We start from the raw sequence: 20872 nt of genomic DNA, 5'->3' as shown, positions 1-20872 counted from the left end.
CTTCTATGGGGGTACCACAATTTGCTAAGCCATTCATTCCTCTCTGTTATTTATCTGCATTGTTTCCAGGCTTTTTTGTTCCGTTATCATAAATTACCCCGCTATGGTGAACAATACCTCAGTTGTCCTGAAGTGTGATTGACGAGAATCATACTTTACGTGAGAATTTAAGGTCCCACTCACCCCAACCCAGTGTGCGCCTGTACCTGTGGTCTTCAAGTCACCGGGGTCCTCGGCTTTGGCGAAGGTGCTCACAATCTTGATGTCGGGGAAGAGGGTCACCCCTTTGGCGCTTTCAAACTGGGCAGTGGGTCTCCAGAAGCGGTCCGTGCCATGGAGGGTGATCTGGGGCTCGACGGCCTGCAGCACCATCACGTAGGCGTCCACGTCGGGGAGGCTGATACACACATCTTCTCCAAAGCACCTGGGAAAACAGCAGTCACGGCAACTGAAGGGCAAACCCTGGAATCATCCGGCCGCAGACAAAGCTACATACAGCCACCTCTACTCCTCGACGAGACATCCTGACTGCCCGAGAGCCTCGGAGGATGTCAACAGACATTCAGATTCAAAGCCGCATTTTAGTTAAAACTACTAGCAATCTGGGGACTTGAAAAGATTAGCTCCTGGGTGAAATAGGAATTTTCTATACCAGCAACAAGTAACCATTAGACCTTTAATTATCCTTTAACAAAGCAATCAATGGCAACATTAATTAGACAGCAACTGCTTGTTATGTGCATAAGGATTTGGTAAATAAATTGTTGTCTCGCTGGTTAGTTACAGCCATCTTACTGAGTGAGACCCCAGGGCTAAACTCTCCTGCCTGCCGGAACAGCGTATATGTTCTCTCTCTACAAGGATATCACACAAGTGCGGTGCCTCTTCCAGATGTGCCAGCAGACTGCTATTGTAATCATACTACTTTTTCCTGATACACTGCCACAAAAATATCTGGGAGCCAGAGTGGTGTGACAACAAGAGCAAAGCCTCGGAAGTGAGACAGGCAAGGGTCCGTGCCTGGCTCTGCCACTCCTGGGCTGGGAGGCTCTGGGCAAAGGAGCACGACTCCTGTGAACCTCAGTCTCTTCATCTATACAGTGGGGATGAATAATTAATTACCTTATAGTAGTAAGGCTTAAATGCAGATGACATGTAGATAGGAAGCTGCCCAAGAGCCTGCATCATGGTTGGAGCTCAGTAAATGTTGACAGATCTGACAGTGTCATCAGACCTCATCAGGCATGTGTGTCACTGGCACTCTCTGCTGATCATCTAGACCAAAGACCTAAGCTAAAATGGAGAACCCCAGGGTCTAGAGAGATGCTCTGGGAATGATGGGTGGACACCAGCTGGTGGCAGACATCAACTTGCATCCCTTGGCAAAGTTCCTGGGGGAAGGGTAGGCTGAGACACTCCAACTTCTTCTCCAGGGTGGGCAAGGTGTGGAAGTAATTGGTGGGCTCCTGCTCCCAGAGTTTTTGCCTTTGTGGCACCAACCTTACCATTTACAGAGGACACCCCTCCCCTTGCCCGTTTATGGAAAACTGGTCCTCGGGCTGGAGACTAGCCAGTCTGGTCCCTCTTCTTCACTGCAGTGTGGCGCTGACCTGGAAGTGCCTGCTCCCTACCCCCAGCCTCGAGGGGTGGCCTTTAGTGTGGAGGTGGGAGCACTTTCTCCGTCACTAGAACTGTTGAATGTAATTGCCGTCTGTGGACTTTATCCTAGCATCTTTCCCAGGCCCCGGCAACATGGCAGTCAGCAGACCCATCTTTCCAACCCTTGTTCCTGTCTTTCTGGTTCCTTCTTCTGGCTCCAGGTGCCAGGTGACTCCCTTTCTGCTTCTCAGGAGTTTTTCTGGGGTCCCCTTCCTAGCTGCCCTCCCAAGCAGCTGTTTGGCTGAGAAATGATTGGATAGGCCAGTAAGGGTGTTATTTAAAGGTCACAGTGATAGTCTCATCTCCTTAATTTAACTCTGATCCCTGGGGACAAGAACCATGCCTTTTCTTTCTCTTGCATACTCATGGTATTTAGGAGCTCTATCAAGGCTAGGTTGGTTAATTTAATTCAATTAATAAACATTTGTTGAGCATGATACTATACACAGAAAAATCCTAAAGATGCTACCAAAATCTATTAGAACTAATAAATGAATTCAGTAAGTTGCAAGATACAAAATTAATATACAGAAATCTGTTGCGTTTCTGTACACTGACAACAACCTATCAGAAAAAGAAATTAAAAAACAATCCCATTTACAATTGCATCAAAAAGAATAAAATACCTAGGGATAAATCTAACCAAGGAGGTAGAAGACCTCTACTCAGAAAACTACAAGACATTGATGAAAGAAACTAAAGACATTACAAACAAATGGAAAGATATACCATGCTCATGGATTGGAAGAATTAATATTATTAATATGACCATACGACCCAAGGCAATCTACAGATTCAATGCAATCTCTATTAAAATGCCAATGGTATTTTTCACCAAACTAGAATAAATAATTCTAAAATTTGTTTAAAACTATAAAAGATCTCAAATAGCCAAAACAATCTTGAGAAAGAAGGGCAAAGCGGAAGGTATCACACTCCTGACTTCAGACTATGCTACCAAGCTAGAGTAACCCAAACAGTATGGTATTGGCGCAAAAACAGACACATAAATCGATGGAACAGAATAGAGAGCTCAGAACTGAACCCATGCATATATGGTCAATTAATCAATGATAAAGGAGGCAAGAATATAAAATGAGGAAAAGACAGCTTCTTCAATAACTGGTGTTGGGAAAACTGGACATCTACATGCAAAAGGATCAAACTGGACTACTTTCTCACACCATACACAAAAGTAAACTCAAAATGAGTAAGACATGAAACCATAAAACTCCTAGAAGAAAGCATAGGCAGTATGCCCTTTGACATCAGTCTTAGCAATATTTTTTTGAATCTGTTTCCTCAGGCAATGGAAGCAAAAGCAAAAATAAACACATGGGACTACATCAAACTAAAAAGCTTTTGCACAGTGAAGGAAACTATCAACAATATAAAAAGCCAGCCTGATGAATAGGAGAAGATATTTGTGAATAATCTTATATAGTGAGGGGTTAATATCCAAAATATACAAAGAATTTATACAACTCAACAGCAAAAAACAGATAACCCAATTAAAAGATGGGCAGAGGACCTGAACAGACATTTTTGCAAAGAAGACATACAGATGGCCAACAGACACGTGAAAAGATGTTCAACATCACTAATCATCAGGGAAATGTGAATCAAAACCACAATGAGGTACTACCTCACCTCTATCAGAATGGCTAATATCAAAAATAAAATAAATAAAAAGTGTTGGCGAGCATGTAGAGAAAAGGAAACCTCTAAACACTATTGGTGGGAATGTAAATTCGTGCCGCCACTATGGAAAACAGTATGGAGGTTCCCCCCCAAAACTAAAAATAGAACTGGCATATAATCCAGCAATTTCACTTCTGGGTATTTACCTGAAGAAAATAAAAATGGTAATTTGATAAGATATATGCACACTAATGTTCATTGCAGCATTATTTACATTAACCAAGATATGGAAGCAACCTAACTGTCCAAGGATAGATGGATGGATAAAGAAGATGTGGTTTTATATATTTATGGTGTGTGTATATATGTATATATATATGTATATATATATAGTATATATATATTCATGATATATATTTGTAATATAGTATATATTTAACATATATTAATACTATAATAATAATAAATGATGTATATATATATATATATATATATATACACACAATGAAATATTACTAAGTCATGAGAAAAAAAGATAAAATCTTGCAATTGGCAGCAACACGAATAGATCTAGAGGGTGTTATGCTACGTGAAATAAGTCAGACAGAGAAAGACCGTATGGTTTCACTTATATGTGGAATCTAAAAAACAAAACAAAAACAAACTCATAGATTCAGAGAACAGATGGTTGCCAGAAGGGAGGGGGTTGGGGGTGGGGTGAAATAGGTGAAGGAGATTAAGAGGTACGCACCTCCAGTTACAAAATAAAAAATCCACAGGGATGTAACATACAGCATAAGGAATATGGTCAATAACATTGTAATAACTCTGTATAGGGACATATGGTTACCAGACTTATCATAGTGATCATTTCATAGTGTATGTAAATATCAGATCACTAAGCAGTACACCTGAAACTAACAAAACATTGTATGCCAACTATATTTCACTTAAAAAAAAACAACAAAAAGAGAACACAGATCCATTGGGGTGTCCTCATAGGGAGAGCAGAGAAGCTGCCAATAGTTGAAGAGAGGTGAATCCTGTTTTGCGAGAGAACATTCCCAGGGACCATCCCTGATGCCTTGGCTGAGCCCCAGGCTGCCCGGCGTCCACTCACTGGACCTTGGAAGAGACTTTCAGGCGCCGCACACCCGCGGTTGGGAACTGCCTGGAGTTGATGTAGGAGACCTTCTGGAGGGCACGGTTGATGTTCCCAATGTCATCACCTTCCATCACCAGGACAGACTGCGAGGGGTTGAAATGATACTGGAAGACAGAAAGCAGTATCACAGGAGAGAATGATCAACCATGTACCCAGTCTCACGGAGACCCTCCATCTCCATGCAAAGGCCACTAAGGCCCGCACAGGCATCTCCAGAGCAACTGCAAGTGCAGGAGCTGTGTGCACAGGTAACTGTTTTAACCCCTCAAGCAATCCCTGCTGCCCTCTGGTGGGCTTCGGGACCCTCCTCTGTAAGATTCCCCGCGGATTATAAACTCCTGGTAATACCACCGAGAGCCACAGGATGAATTCTGAAATCCCAGACACAGTGCTCTTGGGGCCCAGCCTTTGGTGGGCTCATGCTCTGGGCTACTATGGGGTCCTTCCCAGAAACTTTCAGCTCTTGGACTGCCACTCCCTCAGCTCATAGCCCGGAAACCTGGGGCTTTTGTTCCTTTTGCTGTCTTGACTGTGGCCTTGAACTGCTCCCCCATTCACCCTGCACTCCACCTCCTGACCCATGTCCCATCTTTTTAGTTTCCAACCTTAGAGTTCATTTTTAAGTTAATGGCCTTCCTTCTCTCTTAGATCTGATTCTTGGTCTTGCCTTCTAGGTGCTAAACTCTGGTTTCCCATGAGTTTTAATCACTTGCTGTTTACACGCCTGCCAGCTGCCCTAGGTTTGTTATCTATCTATCCTGTCCTGGGTTCCTGGTATCCCACGCTGGGTGAAGGCCCAGGGGGTACGATGCTCCCCACTGAGTCACTTGGGTCCTCAAACCAGTTAAAGTAGATCCAGACTTGTGTCTTCCGTGGTGTTCCCAGCAGTTACTCTTCTTTGAATGGAGCATGGAGAACTGCTTTTGTACTGATCTGAGTTACTGACCTTGACACGCTTCTGAGTAAGAATTATTAGGAACTGCTATCAATAATATGTCAGGAACTTATCTGTGGATTCAGATTATGTATCCAATATTCATGTCATAGGAAAGAGAGACATGGATATACTTTTCTGTGGCTACTTGCCAACAATTATTTATATTTTTGGATAGATAATATCTCCACATAGTTCAAATATATATATGTGCTACGTGAAAGTGTCCATCTTATTCCTATTTCCTATCCAACCAATTTCCCCAACCTTATCCCACAGGTGATCGCTGTTCCATTAATTTCTTAGTGACAAATTGCATTATTGTTCATAATTGTCATTTCCCCTCCCAGTGAGAGGCTTATACAAGCCTGTCAACAGGCTTGATCATGTGATTTACGGTACTCTTCCATACAGGATATACATTTTTGTCCTGTTGCGCTCAATAGTGGTCATGTGACTTGCTTGGCCAACAGAAAGCGGGCAGAAGTATTGTTTGGTTCACACCCGGGTGGTAGATTTAACAGCCAGCTAATTCATGGTGCCACGTCCCTCTCCCTCTGCCATGAAATCTGCAAAGTTCCCTAATGGTCTATCAGCCTGGGTCTCACAGTGAGGGGGGAAGAGCTGCAGCCAGTCTTTAATGGACATGAAGTGCACACAATAAAAAAAAAAATTGCTGTATAATTCACTGAAATTTTAGTCACTTGTTACTGCAGCATAACCTAGCATATCCTGACAGTTATACTTAAGCATTTTATGAATATATAATCAATGAATATAGATTCCCATTTTTCTCCTTTCTTACACCAAAGGTAGCTTGTTACATACTATACTGTACTTTGCTTTTTTCTCTTAGTGTTTGTCTTGGAGATCTTTTATTTTTTTTAAAGTTGTATAATATTATTTAATATTAAATAATTTATTTAACCAGTCTCCTAATATGAACATTGGGTTATTGCCAGTCTTATACTAATAATGACACAATGAATAATCTTATATATATAACATTTCCTAAGTGTGTAAATATATCTGTAGAATAAATCCCTACAAGGGAAATTGCTAGCTTAAAGAGTATATGCAGTTTAAATTTTGACAAATGTTGCAAATTTTCCATTGCTAGGGATTATACCAATATGCTCTCCCTCTCATAGCGTGTGAGAATGTTCTTTCAAAACCTCAACAACAGAGCATGCTGTCAAACTTGGGACTTTTGCCAATCTGATAGGTGATAAATACTATCTCAGTGTAGTTTTATTTTGCATTACTCTTCCATGAAGTAGATTGAGTATGTTTTCAAGCTTTTAAGGGAAAATCTATCTAGCTTTTCCCTGATATGACTCGGATGTCTTTACAAGAGTTCCTGTTCTGTGTCCGGACCCTATCAGGAGGTAGTTATCTCACGAGTACTGTGGTGCCATTGTGTCGCATAGTAAGTCCCTTGCATTGTGACCCCCAGCCAACTGATAGTTCAATCTTTGTCTCTTTCAACTATCATGTGAGTGTTTCATTGTTACCTCCTCCTTGAAGCCTCCCCAGCTTCCCTCACTTAGGTCCCCACTGAGCTCCTCAGTGGGCTATGGTGCTATGAAATGGTAGTGTAATTATTATAGTGCAGTGACTACGAGCTCACTGAGGACAGGGGCTCCGACTGTTATCCCCGAATCTCAGAACCTTGTCCTAGTGCCCCAGAAGTCCCTGTTAGATGAATGAGTGAATGGTCCCCCGCTGCCCTCACTGTTCTTCTTTCCCTATGATCCAGTTTCCTCCTGTCCTCAAAGCCCTGAGCAGGGTCTCTCTGAGCTGCGACGTCTGGTCACAAGCACTGTTCCCTTTGCTGGATTCAGGAGCCCCTGGGCATATGCACAGGTGACGCTACAGTCGGCCTCTTGTTGGTCTCTCTCTTGCTGGGGCTGACTCACTAGCTTAGCGTGCTCAGCCGTGGACATGCCACACGCTGGTGAATCATCAGTAGTTCTGAGTGTTTTACAGATCATCCATTTCTCATTTGAGCAGATTGAAAGTCATTCTTCTAAATATACCACTTAAGTTTCCATGTATTTTGCGCTCTCCCCATCCCTGCCAACCCCTGCTGTAGCAGTCTTTTGGTGCTTTTGCTGTCTGTCTGTCTGTCTGTCTGTTTGCCCCCCACAGCAGACTGTGAGCACCTCGAGGGCAAGGTCCACTGACTTTTTTCAGCATCCAGAGGGTCCAGTACACGACAAGCATGAGACAAGATGATGCCCCCTGCAGAGAAGGCCAATCTCCAAGCCATGCACGAGGTCTGAACAGGAAAATCAAGCAATTCATCCAGAAGGATTGACTGGGCAGCAACCCGTGGCATCAGCAGAGGGCACTCCCACTGAAGCCTCCTAGGGAGAGGACGGGTTAGGGAATGTGTTGGACCTCTAGTGAATACCCAAGTCTGGCTGCCAGAGCATCCCAAAGACTGCCACAGGGCTTGAGGTGGGCACTGGCTAGCCATTAACACGGTTCTTGCAGGATCAATTAAGTCCTCCACTAGAATAGGTTTTGCTTGTATGTTTCTGTTGTCTTTTGTGGCATGACTGAGGGTTGGTCTCCGGTTTTGCGGGACACAGGGTGGTATTGACATTTCCACAGGGGCAGGAGATGGTTTCCTGGGGACCTAGCAAAAGGTGACAGCACTCACTCTCCCTGGAAAGCTGGGCTGTAGCCACAGTTGTTCCTTTCTTTGAACCAAGAAGCGGTTAGACAGATGGTCTTAGCAGAATAGTCAGCTGTCCTGAAGAGTCAGGCTGGGACACCGGTGAAGTCCCTGCTGAAAGTCCTGGTCTGTTCCTCGAGGACAGGCTGGCCGTGGCCCTCCAGGCACCTCGCCCTCCCTGCCAGCTCCTCTGGGCTGGGACAGATGAAGATTCCCTGCAATAGAGGCTCTTCTGTTGCAACTGTCACCCAGGCTTACTTTTCAAAAGAAGCTGGGGCATCAGCAATGCCAAGTGCAAGGTCAGCCCAGCAGGAGAAGGGAACTATGATTTGTTGAGAGCCTAGATATCAGGTTTTCTAGGGGAGATCTGTATCTGTATCTATATCTATATATCTATATCTATATATCTCATCTCTGTGTATCTTTGCTAATCTGATATATAAATATATGTAAGGATATATAAAATATATATATGTTATTCAATTCTTACATCACTACAAAATAATACTAAGTCCATTTTACACACGAGGAAATTGGGGCTTAAAGGATTAAAGTACCTTGCCCAAGGTCACCCAGGTCATGAATATCCGTACTGTGCTTTGAACCTAGGAGGATTTTGTCCCAAAGTTCTTGCTCTTTCCCCCTCTTCCACACTAGAGGTGACAATTTGGCAGGGGTGACGCTATGAAAATCAGAAGTGTGCATTCTTCAGGAATGTGGCGATTCCACAGTGTCTCGTATGGATACATAACAGCAGCCACTTGGATCATGTAATGACTCCAGATATGCTGGAGAAATAGCCGGAAATATGCATGATCCAGGGGAAAACAAGTGAGAAGAGGAACCCGTGTGGGACCCTGTGAGTAGACGGGATGTTTCCTTAATCACGGCAGGCCCTCACTTTTTTGGACTAGCCAGAGGGGAGGGAGGAGGCCAGGAGCCAGTAGAGAAAATACTAGTCATTATTCAAAAAAGAAACAAGGGACAAAGGAGGAAAGGCAGGTAGGAAGCAGTTTTAATAATTTTCAAGAATGCCTTCTAATCTGAGTTGTGGCGGAAAGAGCCTAGACTTATTTTGGCCAAGTCCCTGAGCCCCAACCTCCTTATTTCTGAAATGGGGTCATAATATTAAATTTGTTGTGAAGAGTAGGGATAATGAGCTTAAACTAGCCCCCAGTGGGTGCACCGTAACATCGCGTGTGTTATCATTAACTTCTCATACGGTGAACTAGTTCTTGCCCGCCGCACCCTAAGGATGGGAAGGGATCATTTGCAGTGACTGGTTCTGAGCAGGTGGTATTCTAAAGAGTCAGATGTGCCTCCTCCACTCCCCACGGCTCTGGGTGCCACTTCATTTAGCACTTCCTCTTTCACAGGCTAGGACCGCTATGTAGGAATTGCCATGGTTCTTAATTTATAGTTCTAAGAACGTGTGGCTTTTAAGTCCAGCATCTTTGGTTTATTTGTTCTGTGGTGCTTGGAATCCTGCAACTGTGGCCCCATGGGATGGTCCAGAGCAGAGAAGATCCACGCAGAGGCAGGGAGCAAATCCAGAATCAGAGAGGGGACAGATTCTGGATCTGTTGGAGGACAGATTTCACTGGCTTGACAAAACACTGAGAGAATAATACAAACAGTAGACCAAGGATCAAACCCCAGGCTCTGCCTGTGAGGATATCTGTATGAAATGCGCCATGAGGGGCTTGCCTGGGCCAGCTGCCATGAAGTTGACAGGTGGAATGCTGGCCTTTGCAGTACAGGAGGTCTTGTGAGTTTCCTTCAGACAGGTGATTAGCAATCGAGAGCACTTGTGTGTATGTGTTTCTTGCATGTTAAACAATATGTTCTGGAAAGTCATTCATGCTTTACCCTGCCTGTGTACTCCTCCCACCTTCCCCCTCTGACCAGGGCTCCAGGGTGAGCATTCTGAACCCCACGCCTGTCCAGATCATGCTCCCTTGCGTGGAGCCCTTCAATGGTTGCTTGTTGCCAACAGAAAAAAAAAGCAAACACCAGACATTAACAAGGCCCCATGACCTGGCCTCTGCCTACCTCTCTGGCCCCACTTTCTAGCTTTCCTCCTGCAATTTGGGCACTTGTAACACTGGCTTTCTGCCTAGAGTGACCGCCCTGCCCTCTCCCCTGCCACCCACTGCCTGCCTTTTTCCTGGTTGGCTCTTACCCATCCTAAACAATACGCTCAGACTGCACCTCCTCCAAGAGCCTTCCCTCACCGCTGTTGCTCCAGGTTCTGAAGCTCTGGAGGAGAACTGCCTGCGATCACATTCTGGCTCTGCTCCTGACTCACTCTGGGATCCTTGGCAACTTTCCTTTCCCTTCCAGGCCTTCCATTCCTCATGTGCAAAATGGGAAGATTCATGATACATTTATCATAGGTTGTTCTGGGGCTTAAGTGAGTTAAACCCATAAAGGTTTTAGAACAGTGCCTGGTACCCAGGAGACCCTCAGTAAATGTCAGGGCTCATAATCATTGGAGCACTGGATTACAGGTGTCTGCTTGGGCCACTGAGTGCCCCAAAGACAATAATCTTGGAACATTCATTTTCGTGTCCCTCTCCCCAGCCCAGAACCAAATGATACGGGTGTCCGCGGAATGTTTGCTGAAGTGACTGCAACGTGAAGTCGAGGCATGGTTTGCCCAGATCACTGGTCCCTCCAAGGCCAGCCCAAGTCAGAGCCTCACAAGCAGTCGGCCACTGAGAGCGTAAATGAGAGGGCCCTCTGTTGGAGGGGTGACCCCTGTCCAGGAGAGGCAGGCCTGGGATGGGGTGGCCGGGCAGCTCCATGGGCAGTGCTGAGTGGGGAAGGATGGGAGGTGGTGGGAAACCTCTGTTCTGGTCACTCCCTCCTTGGGAAACCTTCACAGCTGCTGGGGCATCATGGGGCTGTCCTGTGCCCCTGGAGACAGAGGGTGGGCCGCCCTCACTCCCAGAGAGGAGGCCAAGGGGCTGCCTGCTGTCACTGGGGTCCGCTATGATGGAGCGGGGCTGTGATGATGTTTACCCTCTTCTTTGCTCAGGACCCCGAGGCCTGATGCGGGCGGGCGCTCCTCGGTCCAGGTGAGGCCAGATCTACCCCTGCCCATCATGGGCAGGGAGGTGCTCGATGAGGACAGTCAGCGACATCCTGCCCCTCTCAGGAGGAGCTTTTCTCAAAATGCAGCTTGGATTCCCTTGGATCACTTGAAGAGTTTTATTTTGTGTGGATGACAAAATCGTGAATCTGTTCATATTCCCCCTGGCAGCCAAACATTGCCTGGAGCCCAATCTGGGCCTCGACTTAACAACATAAGACCCAGTGACCTCTGTAACTGCTTTCTAATTCCACCCACCTTGGGGTGACCTTCCTTTGTAATTAGTAGTTTCCATGGTCCAAACTTTTAATCCTACTTTTCTGTATTTCTGAAAGTTATACTTGCATGCTCCTTCAGTTCCTTTGGGCAAATAAACAACAAAGCAACCCACCAACCCAGGAAACAATGAAACATAACAACTCCCTCCAGGTAGACATTGAACGTGTGCCTGCTTTTGTGCACTGAACTGATCACACTCGAGGGCTTCATCTAGGAATTTCAGGAGATGGCGCAGAGTCTGTTGTGCGGTCACGGTCCCGAATCTCCCTGCTGTGGCAGCACCTTTGCCGTGGTACCAGCTCAGTGTGATGTGGCAGGAAATGACTCTGCTTCCAGGATTGCACTGGTGTTTAGCAGCTTCTGCCTCACAAAACACCGTCTTACCGGGGGCGATGCTGGCTCCATCCTTACCTTTATTCCTTGGCCCAGGCTTTCCAGGGAATTGATATCCAGCCCTTCCTTGCAGGCCTGCAGGCAGGAAATCACCTTCTGACTGTCCATTTTGCCAGGGCGGATGGTGAGACTGGCCAGGCTGCCGTGGAAGAATTGAGCAAAGCGCGGCTTGGTGACTTCTCCTCCTAAAAGAGAAAGAAGCATCGTTATTTGCCCTGCGGACATTGGGTAGGAAACGTCGCTTCAAGGCGCCATCTGGCTGGGGAGCCAAGAACACAGTGGCTGCATCCCCTAAACCCGAGCTTTTCCTTCCAAGTGGTGAGCGCAGAGTTGTGAAGCCCGAGTCTCAAGAGGATGGTATTGGCCGCCAAGACCTTGACCTTGGCATTCCTCCAGGTGCACCTATTTAGGAATCTGGAATTCCTGAATTTAAAACTTTTACTTTCAGAGGCACGGGGATGTCTTAAAAGACAGGAAGGGCCTACAGAGTAAAAGTAGGAGAGGGAGAATCTATCAGTGATGAAAGACGTGCTGTGTGCCAGGCTGTCTGCTGGGGACTTCCCCTGAGCGAGCCTGCAAAGAAGGGATCATTGTTTCCAACTGACAGATGAAGAACCCCGGGACACAGAAAGGTTGAGGGACTTGCCCCAGGACACACAGCTAAATGCTGGAGCTGGTACTCTAGTGGTGTGTGTGACTGTAGAGCTGGCATTTGCTCTCCTGTATTCATTCCACAGAGAGGCTGGCATGCGATTGAGGGGTCCTAGAAGCCCCAGGTCCCTGGGTTCTGACTCTCTCACAGTGAGTTGATTTCACATCTGCTCAGATCCAGGTTCTCTGGCATATAAGGGCTTCCTTGATTCTGTTCTACCTCTGACCTTCTTCTCGTCACCTAAGAGTATTTTTACTGTTCCCTCTACTGGTTGTGCTGAGTCCTGTCGGAGCCCAGGTTGGCTCTTCTGCGTGTGAAATTGTTCAACGCGGCTTGTGTTGCAAAGGCAGCCTGGAAGCCACCTCTTGACATTTTTCTCCCTCGTTTCCTTAAAATAAAAGCCCCACCAAGGTCCATTGGAAGCCTCACCTCCTCCACGAGGCTCTCGCCACTGACTTCACTGAGCACAGACCCCTTCCATCCCTGCGCAGCTTATGTCAATGATCTTAGTCTTGATCTTGCACTTCTGTTTGTTCAGAGAGGTAGCTGAATGTACAGGAAAGATGAATCTGGGTGGAAATCCAGCTTTGCTAATTCCCTGAGGAGCTTCTATTGCCTCTCTGAGCTTCCACTTGCTTGTAGGGGACACTGCTGGGTTTTGCCTCCTGGTTCTCCTGTGCTGTCTCAGCAGTGGCCCCCATCCGTGTGCTCCATGAGAAACCTCCCTGTGAACAGCTTTCCCCAGCATCTGGAGGGCAGGTTCCTGGAAGGTTCTGCCAGAGTAACACCACAGCGATTTCTCTGCCCTGCAGTGAACCATGCTGTGTCAGCAAAGTCTGGACCTCTGCCCGGGTGGCAGAGGGCTCTCCACAGGGTGCTGTTTCTCAGCCCTAGGGAGGGTGGGTGTCCTGATAACTGCATTCCTATAGTCTTCAGAGTTCTCTCTACTTAGCAGCTAATCCTTCATTATTCTAATATGCTGTTATAGTTAATAATTTTTTATATTTCCTTGTTGAAATTACTGTGTGGTTTCTCTCTCCTGACTGGGTCCAGACTGACACACCCTCTAGGTTTGCACACATATATTTGCTCACACCCATTCCTCTCACACTGAGATACCACCTCCAGACTGCTCAGATCAGGCAGATCCCATTGGTTCTTCAAGGCCCCTTAAGCGCCCTGCCTACCTTGCCCTCTCCCTGCTCTGAGCCTGGAACACAATAGTTCATTTTAATGCACCCTCACAGCTCAGCGTTGTTAGTTAATGTATGTGTGCTTTATGTCTTCAATAGCCTATAAGGGGTGGTTCTTGACTTCGGCTACACATTTTAATCACCTGGGGATATTTAAAAAGATAAACTGACCCTGGTGAGGGGTCCCACCCCCAGAGATTGTGACCTAACTGGTGTGGGGAGTTTTTCTAAAAATTGAAGTATAGTTGATTTACAACGTTGTGTTAGTTTCAGTTATATGGCACAGGTTCTTTTCCCCTATAAGTTATTACAAAATATTGAATATAGTATAGTTCCCTGTGCTATACAATAGGTCCTTGTCGGTTATCTATTTTCTATATAGTAGTATGCATATGTTAATCCCAACCTTCTATTTATCCCTCAACCCTGCTCTTTCCCCTTTGGTAACCATAAGTTTGTTTTCTATGTCTATGAATCTCTTTCTGTTTTGTAAATAAGTTCATTTGTATCTATTTTTTTTTTAGATTCCACACATAAGTGATTTTATAATATTTGTCTTTCTCTGTCTGACTTACTTCACTTAGTATGATCATCTCTAGGTCCACTCATGTTCCTGCAAAACGGCATTATTTCATTCTTTTTGATGGCTGAGTAATATTCCACTCTGTATATATACCACATCTTCTTTATCCATTCCTCTGTCTATCTCTTTCGGGTGAATCAAACATGAAGTCAAGGTTAAGAACCATTGGGCTATACACTTCTTGAGGCCAGGCTTCTGCATACTTCTTGAGTCAGCTCTCTCCTTTATGCCACCCACAGGCTTACTCTTGCCCCTCTCCATACGCTGCTAGAATTTATTGTTTAAGTCTGTCTCCTGGATGGCAGGGAATACTCATGCAGGATTCATTGTAATGAAGACAATACTGAACATTAGGGCCTGAGGGCTGCCTCAGGCACTTTGCACAAGTTGGCTCATTTATCCCTCTCAATAACATGGGCCCCTGTCCCTGTGTCATCAAGCATCTTGCACCCTGCTTGGCACACAGCAGATACTTCATAATTGTTTGCTGAATTGAAGAAGATGGTCCAGCAGAGTAGTAGACCTGTGGTGTCTCTCCAGCATCCATCTCACTCCTGTCCTCTTGCAATGGCAGCCCTGAGGTTTGGGGGGTTTACTTGAGTTCCAGGGATGGACTCTGTTTAGTCAAAGGTAAGCAGGTTATTCCGTCTCCATTGCTCCAGGGACTGAATGAGGCATGTACTTGGGACCCCTTGTACCAAGGTGAAGCCAATCAGCATCTGGCATCCAAAAAGCCATAGGAGTTGCTCTAGGGATAATCATAAGACCAAATTTAAGCCAGTGAGATGAGCGGAGAAATTGACTGGCAGCCTCTGGGAAAAGAGCTTCCATCTTCTCTCTAGAAAGTTTCTGGAACCTACTCTTGCTGTCTTTCCCTGGAGATCATTATGTGAAGATAGAAGGCTGAGAGCGGCTGCAGCCACCCTGCAAGCAGACCAGGGACAACCAAGGCAATTCCTGGAGAGGGCGGAGCCAGGAGAGTAGACCAGGCTGAGCGAACCCTGAGCAGACCTCCTCACTGCTTTACCACGGGGTGTCCTCAGCTGTGGCAGCCAATCATCCATCTTTACAGCTTAAGCTGCTTTAACTCAGACCGTTGTTACTTGACACCCAGAGCATCTTCACATTGGAAATGAAAGGAGAAGCCTCTATTGAAGTGATCAGTCCACAGATTTGGCTTTGAGGGATGACCTGAGGTGGCCATGGCTTTGGGTATGGAGGAGCCAATGTGGGGTCTTTGGATTTAGGCCCTCAAAGCCCTCATGGATAGGGCGCTCCTCACAGCCATTAGCATGTCCCTGCCCTAGTAAAGGGACACTTCTGTTGACCTGCAGGAAGAAGGGTGTGAGCCTGGGTCTGAGTGGTAGAGCTGCCGCTCTCCAAGGCATCCAGGTGGTCATCCGTTCCCCACCTTGTCCCCCACTTGGAGCAGCAGATCCAACAACAACTCTCAATTACTGGCATGAACTATGTGCCCAATGCTGTTGAATCTTCATCAAACTCTTGGGAGGTAGGTACTTATTCTTTTTATTTATTTATTATTTTACATCTTTATTGAAGTATAATTGCTTTACAATGTTGTGATAGTTTCTGCTGTATAACAAAGTGAATCAGCTCTATGTATACATGTATCCTCATATCCCCTCCCTCTTGCACCTCCCTCCCACCCTCTCTATCCCACCCCTCTAGGTGGACACAGAGCACTGAGTTGATCTCCCTGTGCTATGCGGCTGCTTCCCACTAGCTATCTATTTTACATTTGGTAGCGTATATATGTCCATGTCACTCTCTCACTTTGTCCCAGCTTATCCTTCCCCCTCCCCGTATCCTCAAGCCCATTCTCTAGTAGGTCTGCGTCTTTATTCCCGTCTTGCCCCTAGGTTTTTCATGACCTTTTTTTGGTTTGTTTTTTAGATTCCATATATATGTGTTAGCATACAGTATTTGTTTTTCTCTTTCTGACTTACTTCACTCTGTATGACAGTCTCTAGGTCCATCCACCTCACTACAAATAACTCAATTTCATTTCTTTTTATGGCTGAGTAATATTCCATTGTATATATTTGCCACATCTTCTTTATCCATTCATATGTCAATGGACACTTAGGTTACTTCCATGTTCTGGCTATTGTAAGTAGAGCTGCAATGAACATTGTGGTACATGACTCTTTTTGAATTATGGTTTTCTCAGGGTATATGCCCAGTAGTGGGAATGCTGGGTCATATGGTAATTCTAATTTTAGTTTTTTAAGGAACCTCCATACTGTCCTCTATAGTGGCTGTATCAATTTACATTCCCACCAACAGTGCAAGAGGGTTCCCTTTTCTCCACACCCTCTCTAGCATTGATTGTTTGTAGACTTTTTGATGATGGCCATTCTGACCGGTGTGAGGTGATACATCATTATGGTTTTTATTTGCATTTCTCTAATGATTAGTGATGTTGAGCATCCTTTCATGTGTTTGTTGGCAATCTGTATATCTTCTTTGGAGAAGTGTCTATTTAGGTCTTCCACCCATTTTTAGATTGGGTTGTTTGTTTTTTTTCATATTGAGCTGCATGAGCTACTTGTATATTTTGGAGATTAATCCTTTGTCAGTTGCTTCATTTGCAAATATTTTCTCCCATTCTGAGGGTTGTCTTTTCGTCTTGTTTATGGTTTCCTTTGCTGTGCAAAAAGCTTTTAAGTTTTATTAGGTCCCATTTGTTTATTTTTGTTTTAATTCCCATTTGTCTAGGAGGTGGGTCAAAAAGTATCTTGCTGTGATTCATGTCATAGATTGTTCTGCCTATGTTTTCCTCTAAGAGTTTTATTGTATCTGGCTTTCCATTTAGGTCTTTAATCCATTTTGAGTTTATTTTTGTGTGTGGTGTTAGGAAGTGTTCTAATTTCATTCTTTTACATGTAGCTGTCCAGTTTTCCCAGTACTACTTATTGAAGAGGCTGTCTTTTCTCCATTGTATATCCTTGCCTCCTTTGTCAAAGATAAGGTGACCATATGTGCGTGGGTTTATCTCTGGGCTTTCTATTCTGTTCCATTGATCTATATTTCTGTTTTTGTGCCACTACCATGCTATCTTGATTACTGTAGCTTTGTATTATAACCTGAAGTTAGGGAGCCTGATTCCTCCGGTAGGTACTTATTCTATAGTTACAGAGGAAACTTGGGCTTACAGGAGAAGTAGCCAAGGGCACATGAACAGGAATTGGTGAAATGTGGGCTCTAGAGAGTGAGTTCATCCATCTGTGCTCAGGACCAGCTGGGCATCCTAGTGGTACTGGGCAGCCCAGTCTAGAATGCGGCTGGGAGAGAGCCGCTGTGGTCTGCCATCCAGGGCACCTCAACTGCTCACTCAGCAGCTCCATCCTTAAAGACCACACTCTGTGACTCTCCTGGATGCCAAGACATCTTCCTACACAGTATTTTCGTTCAGCAAATATCCATATTTCCTATTTTTGACTCAAGAATCCCAGATCTGTGATGCACTCTGTTTATTAGCGATGCAGCTCCAAGAAAGCAATTCTATTAGCATTTTGCAATAGGAGGCCAGCAGAAATTGGAAATACATTTGCACTCAGAGGTGGTTGTGATGTAGGATTTTAAAAAAATAATGGATACATTGAAAAATCGCTTTCTATTTCATATCTAGGGTGTCTGCACACACCACATGGCTCCCCTGCTAACATTTAGACATACACATGCTTGTGAATTATTTTAAGAAAAGAAAATAACCTGATTTCTAATACAAAGAACCTTCTCTAAATATTTGCAAACACAATTTTGGATTCCTGAGGTTAGATCTGCACACATTTTTAAAGTGTTTTCTGTTTGCCTAGCCTTCTGTTTGATTCAGTTGATTATAAGATGGAATTGTGTTCCCTAGGAGCTCACATTTAGTTGGGAGAATAGACACTGGAAAAGTAAAATAAAAATATGAGTAAATTTCCAGTACAGCAGATGTTCTAAGGCAGTGCATGATTAATTTCCAAACACGTGATTTAGACAATGTGTCCAACAGATCAGAGGGGAAATAAAATAACATACATGGTTTAGTATTAGGTCCCTAAAACATGGCAAATTCTTTCATATACTACTTTATTTAATGCTTAAGTGGCAGGATAGTACTTTTGAGATCATAGCCTCTCTTCTTCTTTATTTTTTTCTGAAGCCACAATTTTTAATAAAAGAATTCCAAAATCAAACCTGGCCTTCTGGGCCATTATGAAGAAATATTCATCAAGTGAATAAGAATATGCCTCTCTTCTTCTGATTTCTCCCATCTTATCCTCCACTTAAACGCACCTCTGCCTTGTGATTGCTGCAGGGAGGGTTGTGACGGGAGAAGAGCAGATGGGGCTTGAAGCTGAATCTCTTCCTCATTTTCATTTGTAGAATCCTAAACCTTTAGGAGGGTGGGGAAGATGTGGGTATCTTCAACATCTGGGGAAAAATAGAGGAAGAAAATCTGCCTTCCCCCATTCTAGGAAATGATACCCCAGAGTGGCGGGTAGCAGGGAAGGGGTGGGGGGATAAGATGAAAGAGATGCAGAGTGAGGGCACCTGAGACCCACCACCTGGGCTGAGCCCTGGAAGGGGTGTGTGATATTGGGCGGGAATGCCAGCCTGGCACATCTGGACAGATGGACCATGGATGGTTTCACAGAGAGCATGAGAAGCAGCAGAGGTATTTCTGTGCCCCTAAGTAAGGCAAGGAAATACAGAGAGCACAGATGGCCCTAAAGGACAATTAATGATTGAGGACCAAAGAGATGGGCACTATTTCAGTGGATACCTGCATGGAAAGATGACTGCAGGCCCCTTGACACCCTAGCGCCTTATACAATACAGCCCCCTGAAATCAGCTGGCACCCTAAGGAAATGGGAGAATTCCAAATTTGTCAAGGTTAAATCTCCTCCACTCAGATAGAAGAGGGGCTTGAAATGAAACTAAGACGGATGTGGAAAAACTCCTTTTTTTTTTGTGAATCCAGATTCTTACCTGCTAAACGTACAACTCCTTTTACAGATGATGTTTTCAAAGCTAGGTAACTGGCCTAATGCCCTACGGGCAGAAGTTAGTGAAATTCTAATTCAAACTCAGGTCTTGCTTGCTCCCAAGCCTTTGACCTGCACGCCATACAATACATATGGCTGGGAGGGTTCAAGCAACATTTCTTGGAGGATGTCATAATTGGGGTGCTTCAGAAAGATGGGGACAGGTTGGGACTGACACAAGGCTGGGGGAGAATGTCCAATTACACTGGGTTCTGTAGACACTGAATGATTTCAGCAGCAACTCCCAATGATTTGTGTCAAGTTTGCTGGGAAACAGGGTTGTCCTGAAAAATAATAGTATTTAGCAAGTGTGATTTAACGTCGCCTGTGTTATTCTGAGTCGGAGTTTGCATTGGGAATGAATTCCCACTCAGCTTTCTTTCCACTGAGAGGTGAGCCCATCAACTGTTCATGTAGCTTTAGAATCAGTCATGTTCACCTTCCTCTGAGTAAAAGATCTGTGTCGTGTGAATGTACTAAGTCTCTACGTAGCTTTAGAATCAGTCATGTTCACCTTCCTCTGAGTAAAAGATCTGTGTCGTGTGAACATACTAAATCTCTTCCCCTTGCAAAGTGTATGCGGATGCTGCTGGTCTTTTTTTTTTTCTTTCCCTGCTGTTATTCCCACAGCTATTTAGTCTGTGAAACCCATGGAAAGTAGTGGGGGCCACGTTCCCTCTTGCTTGAGTTGGAGGCTGCTCTGTGCATGGTTTGTTGATGGGGACACTCCTCAATGAACACAATTTCATGGATGGTTGCATATCAATTTTGAGCAATGCAAATGGTGAGACCATCTGAAATCTTGCTTTCTCTCATTTCCTCATTTCAGTGCTGGAGACACACACGGAACGCAAAGACTAAGTGAAGTGTGTAATAGACCCCCATAAGCTGCGGCTTTTAAAACTGTCCACGCAACCCCGGGGGTTGAACTGTATTTGCAGGGACTTGTGGACAGGGACACTCTGCCATCAGGGCTGGCCATGACACAGTCTCAGCAGGCTTTCTCGATCCTTTGATTTTTATGTCTCTCTCCCTCCAGCCTTTCCAGCAAACATTTACATGGCATGTTCTAAGTGAGCGAAACATATGACTTATGGGATGACCACAAAAGTCATTACTCTGGAGTTGGGGACCTAAGTTGATGGAGTTAGAAGGGCCCTCATATATCACCCAGGATGGCCCCTCCACTCTCCAGGACCACAGAGGCAAGACACAGTCCTCAAAGACTCAGAGCAGATAAGCAGCAGTAGTGAGGATCTGGATTCTCTTCTGATTCCAAACTCAACCCTCCCATTAAATCATAATGCCCGATGGGCCAGTGGTTACCTTTAGCCTCAGCTTGATTTTATCTTATCTGTGGGAAAAATGCCCAGGGAGTTTGGGTAAATGGTTTGACCTCAGATTCCAGAATCCTCTGGTCTTCCTTACTTGGCTGTGAAACACCATCTGACTTTACATGTCCCTAGAAGCAGAGGTGGTTTAGCAGCATAATTAAGGGTGAAGACTCTGGGTGGCACAGACCTGGGTGCAAATCCAGG

At 45.0% G+C, this 20872-nt stretch overlaps 1 protein-coding gene across 1 annotated transcript in view; it reads right to left on the bottom strand.

Moving 5' to 3' along the window:
* CLSTN2 (calsyntenin 2) overlaps window positions 1-20872 on the bottom strand; it is a 641924-nt gene that overhangs the window by 20393 nt on the left and 600659 nt on the right. The window contains exons 10-12 of the mRNA XM_082461191.1: window positions 11867-12033; window positions 4421-4569; window positions 207-424 (exon numbers count right to left, since the gene is read on the bottom strand). Of these exons, the coding sequence (XP_082317317.1) occupies window positions 207-424; window positions 4421-4569; window positions 11867-12033 (534 nt within the window). The remainder of the gene's footprint in view (window positions 1-206; window positions 425-4420; window positions 4570-11866; window positions 12034-20872) is intronic.

Source organism: Balaenoptera physalus (assembly GCF_965194825.1).
Source record: "Balaenoptera physalus genome assembly, chromosome: 4".
Lineage (NCBI taxonomy): Eukaryota > Metazoa > Chordata > Mammalia > Artiodactyla > Balaenopteridae > Balaenoptera > Balaenoptera physalus.
The sequence above is the reverse complement of the archived record's forward strand: the minus strand, read 5'-3'. Positions and strand labels throughout refer to the sequence as shown.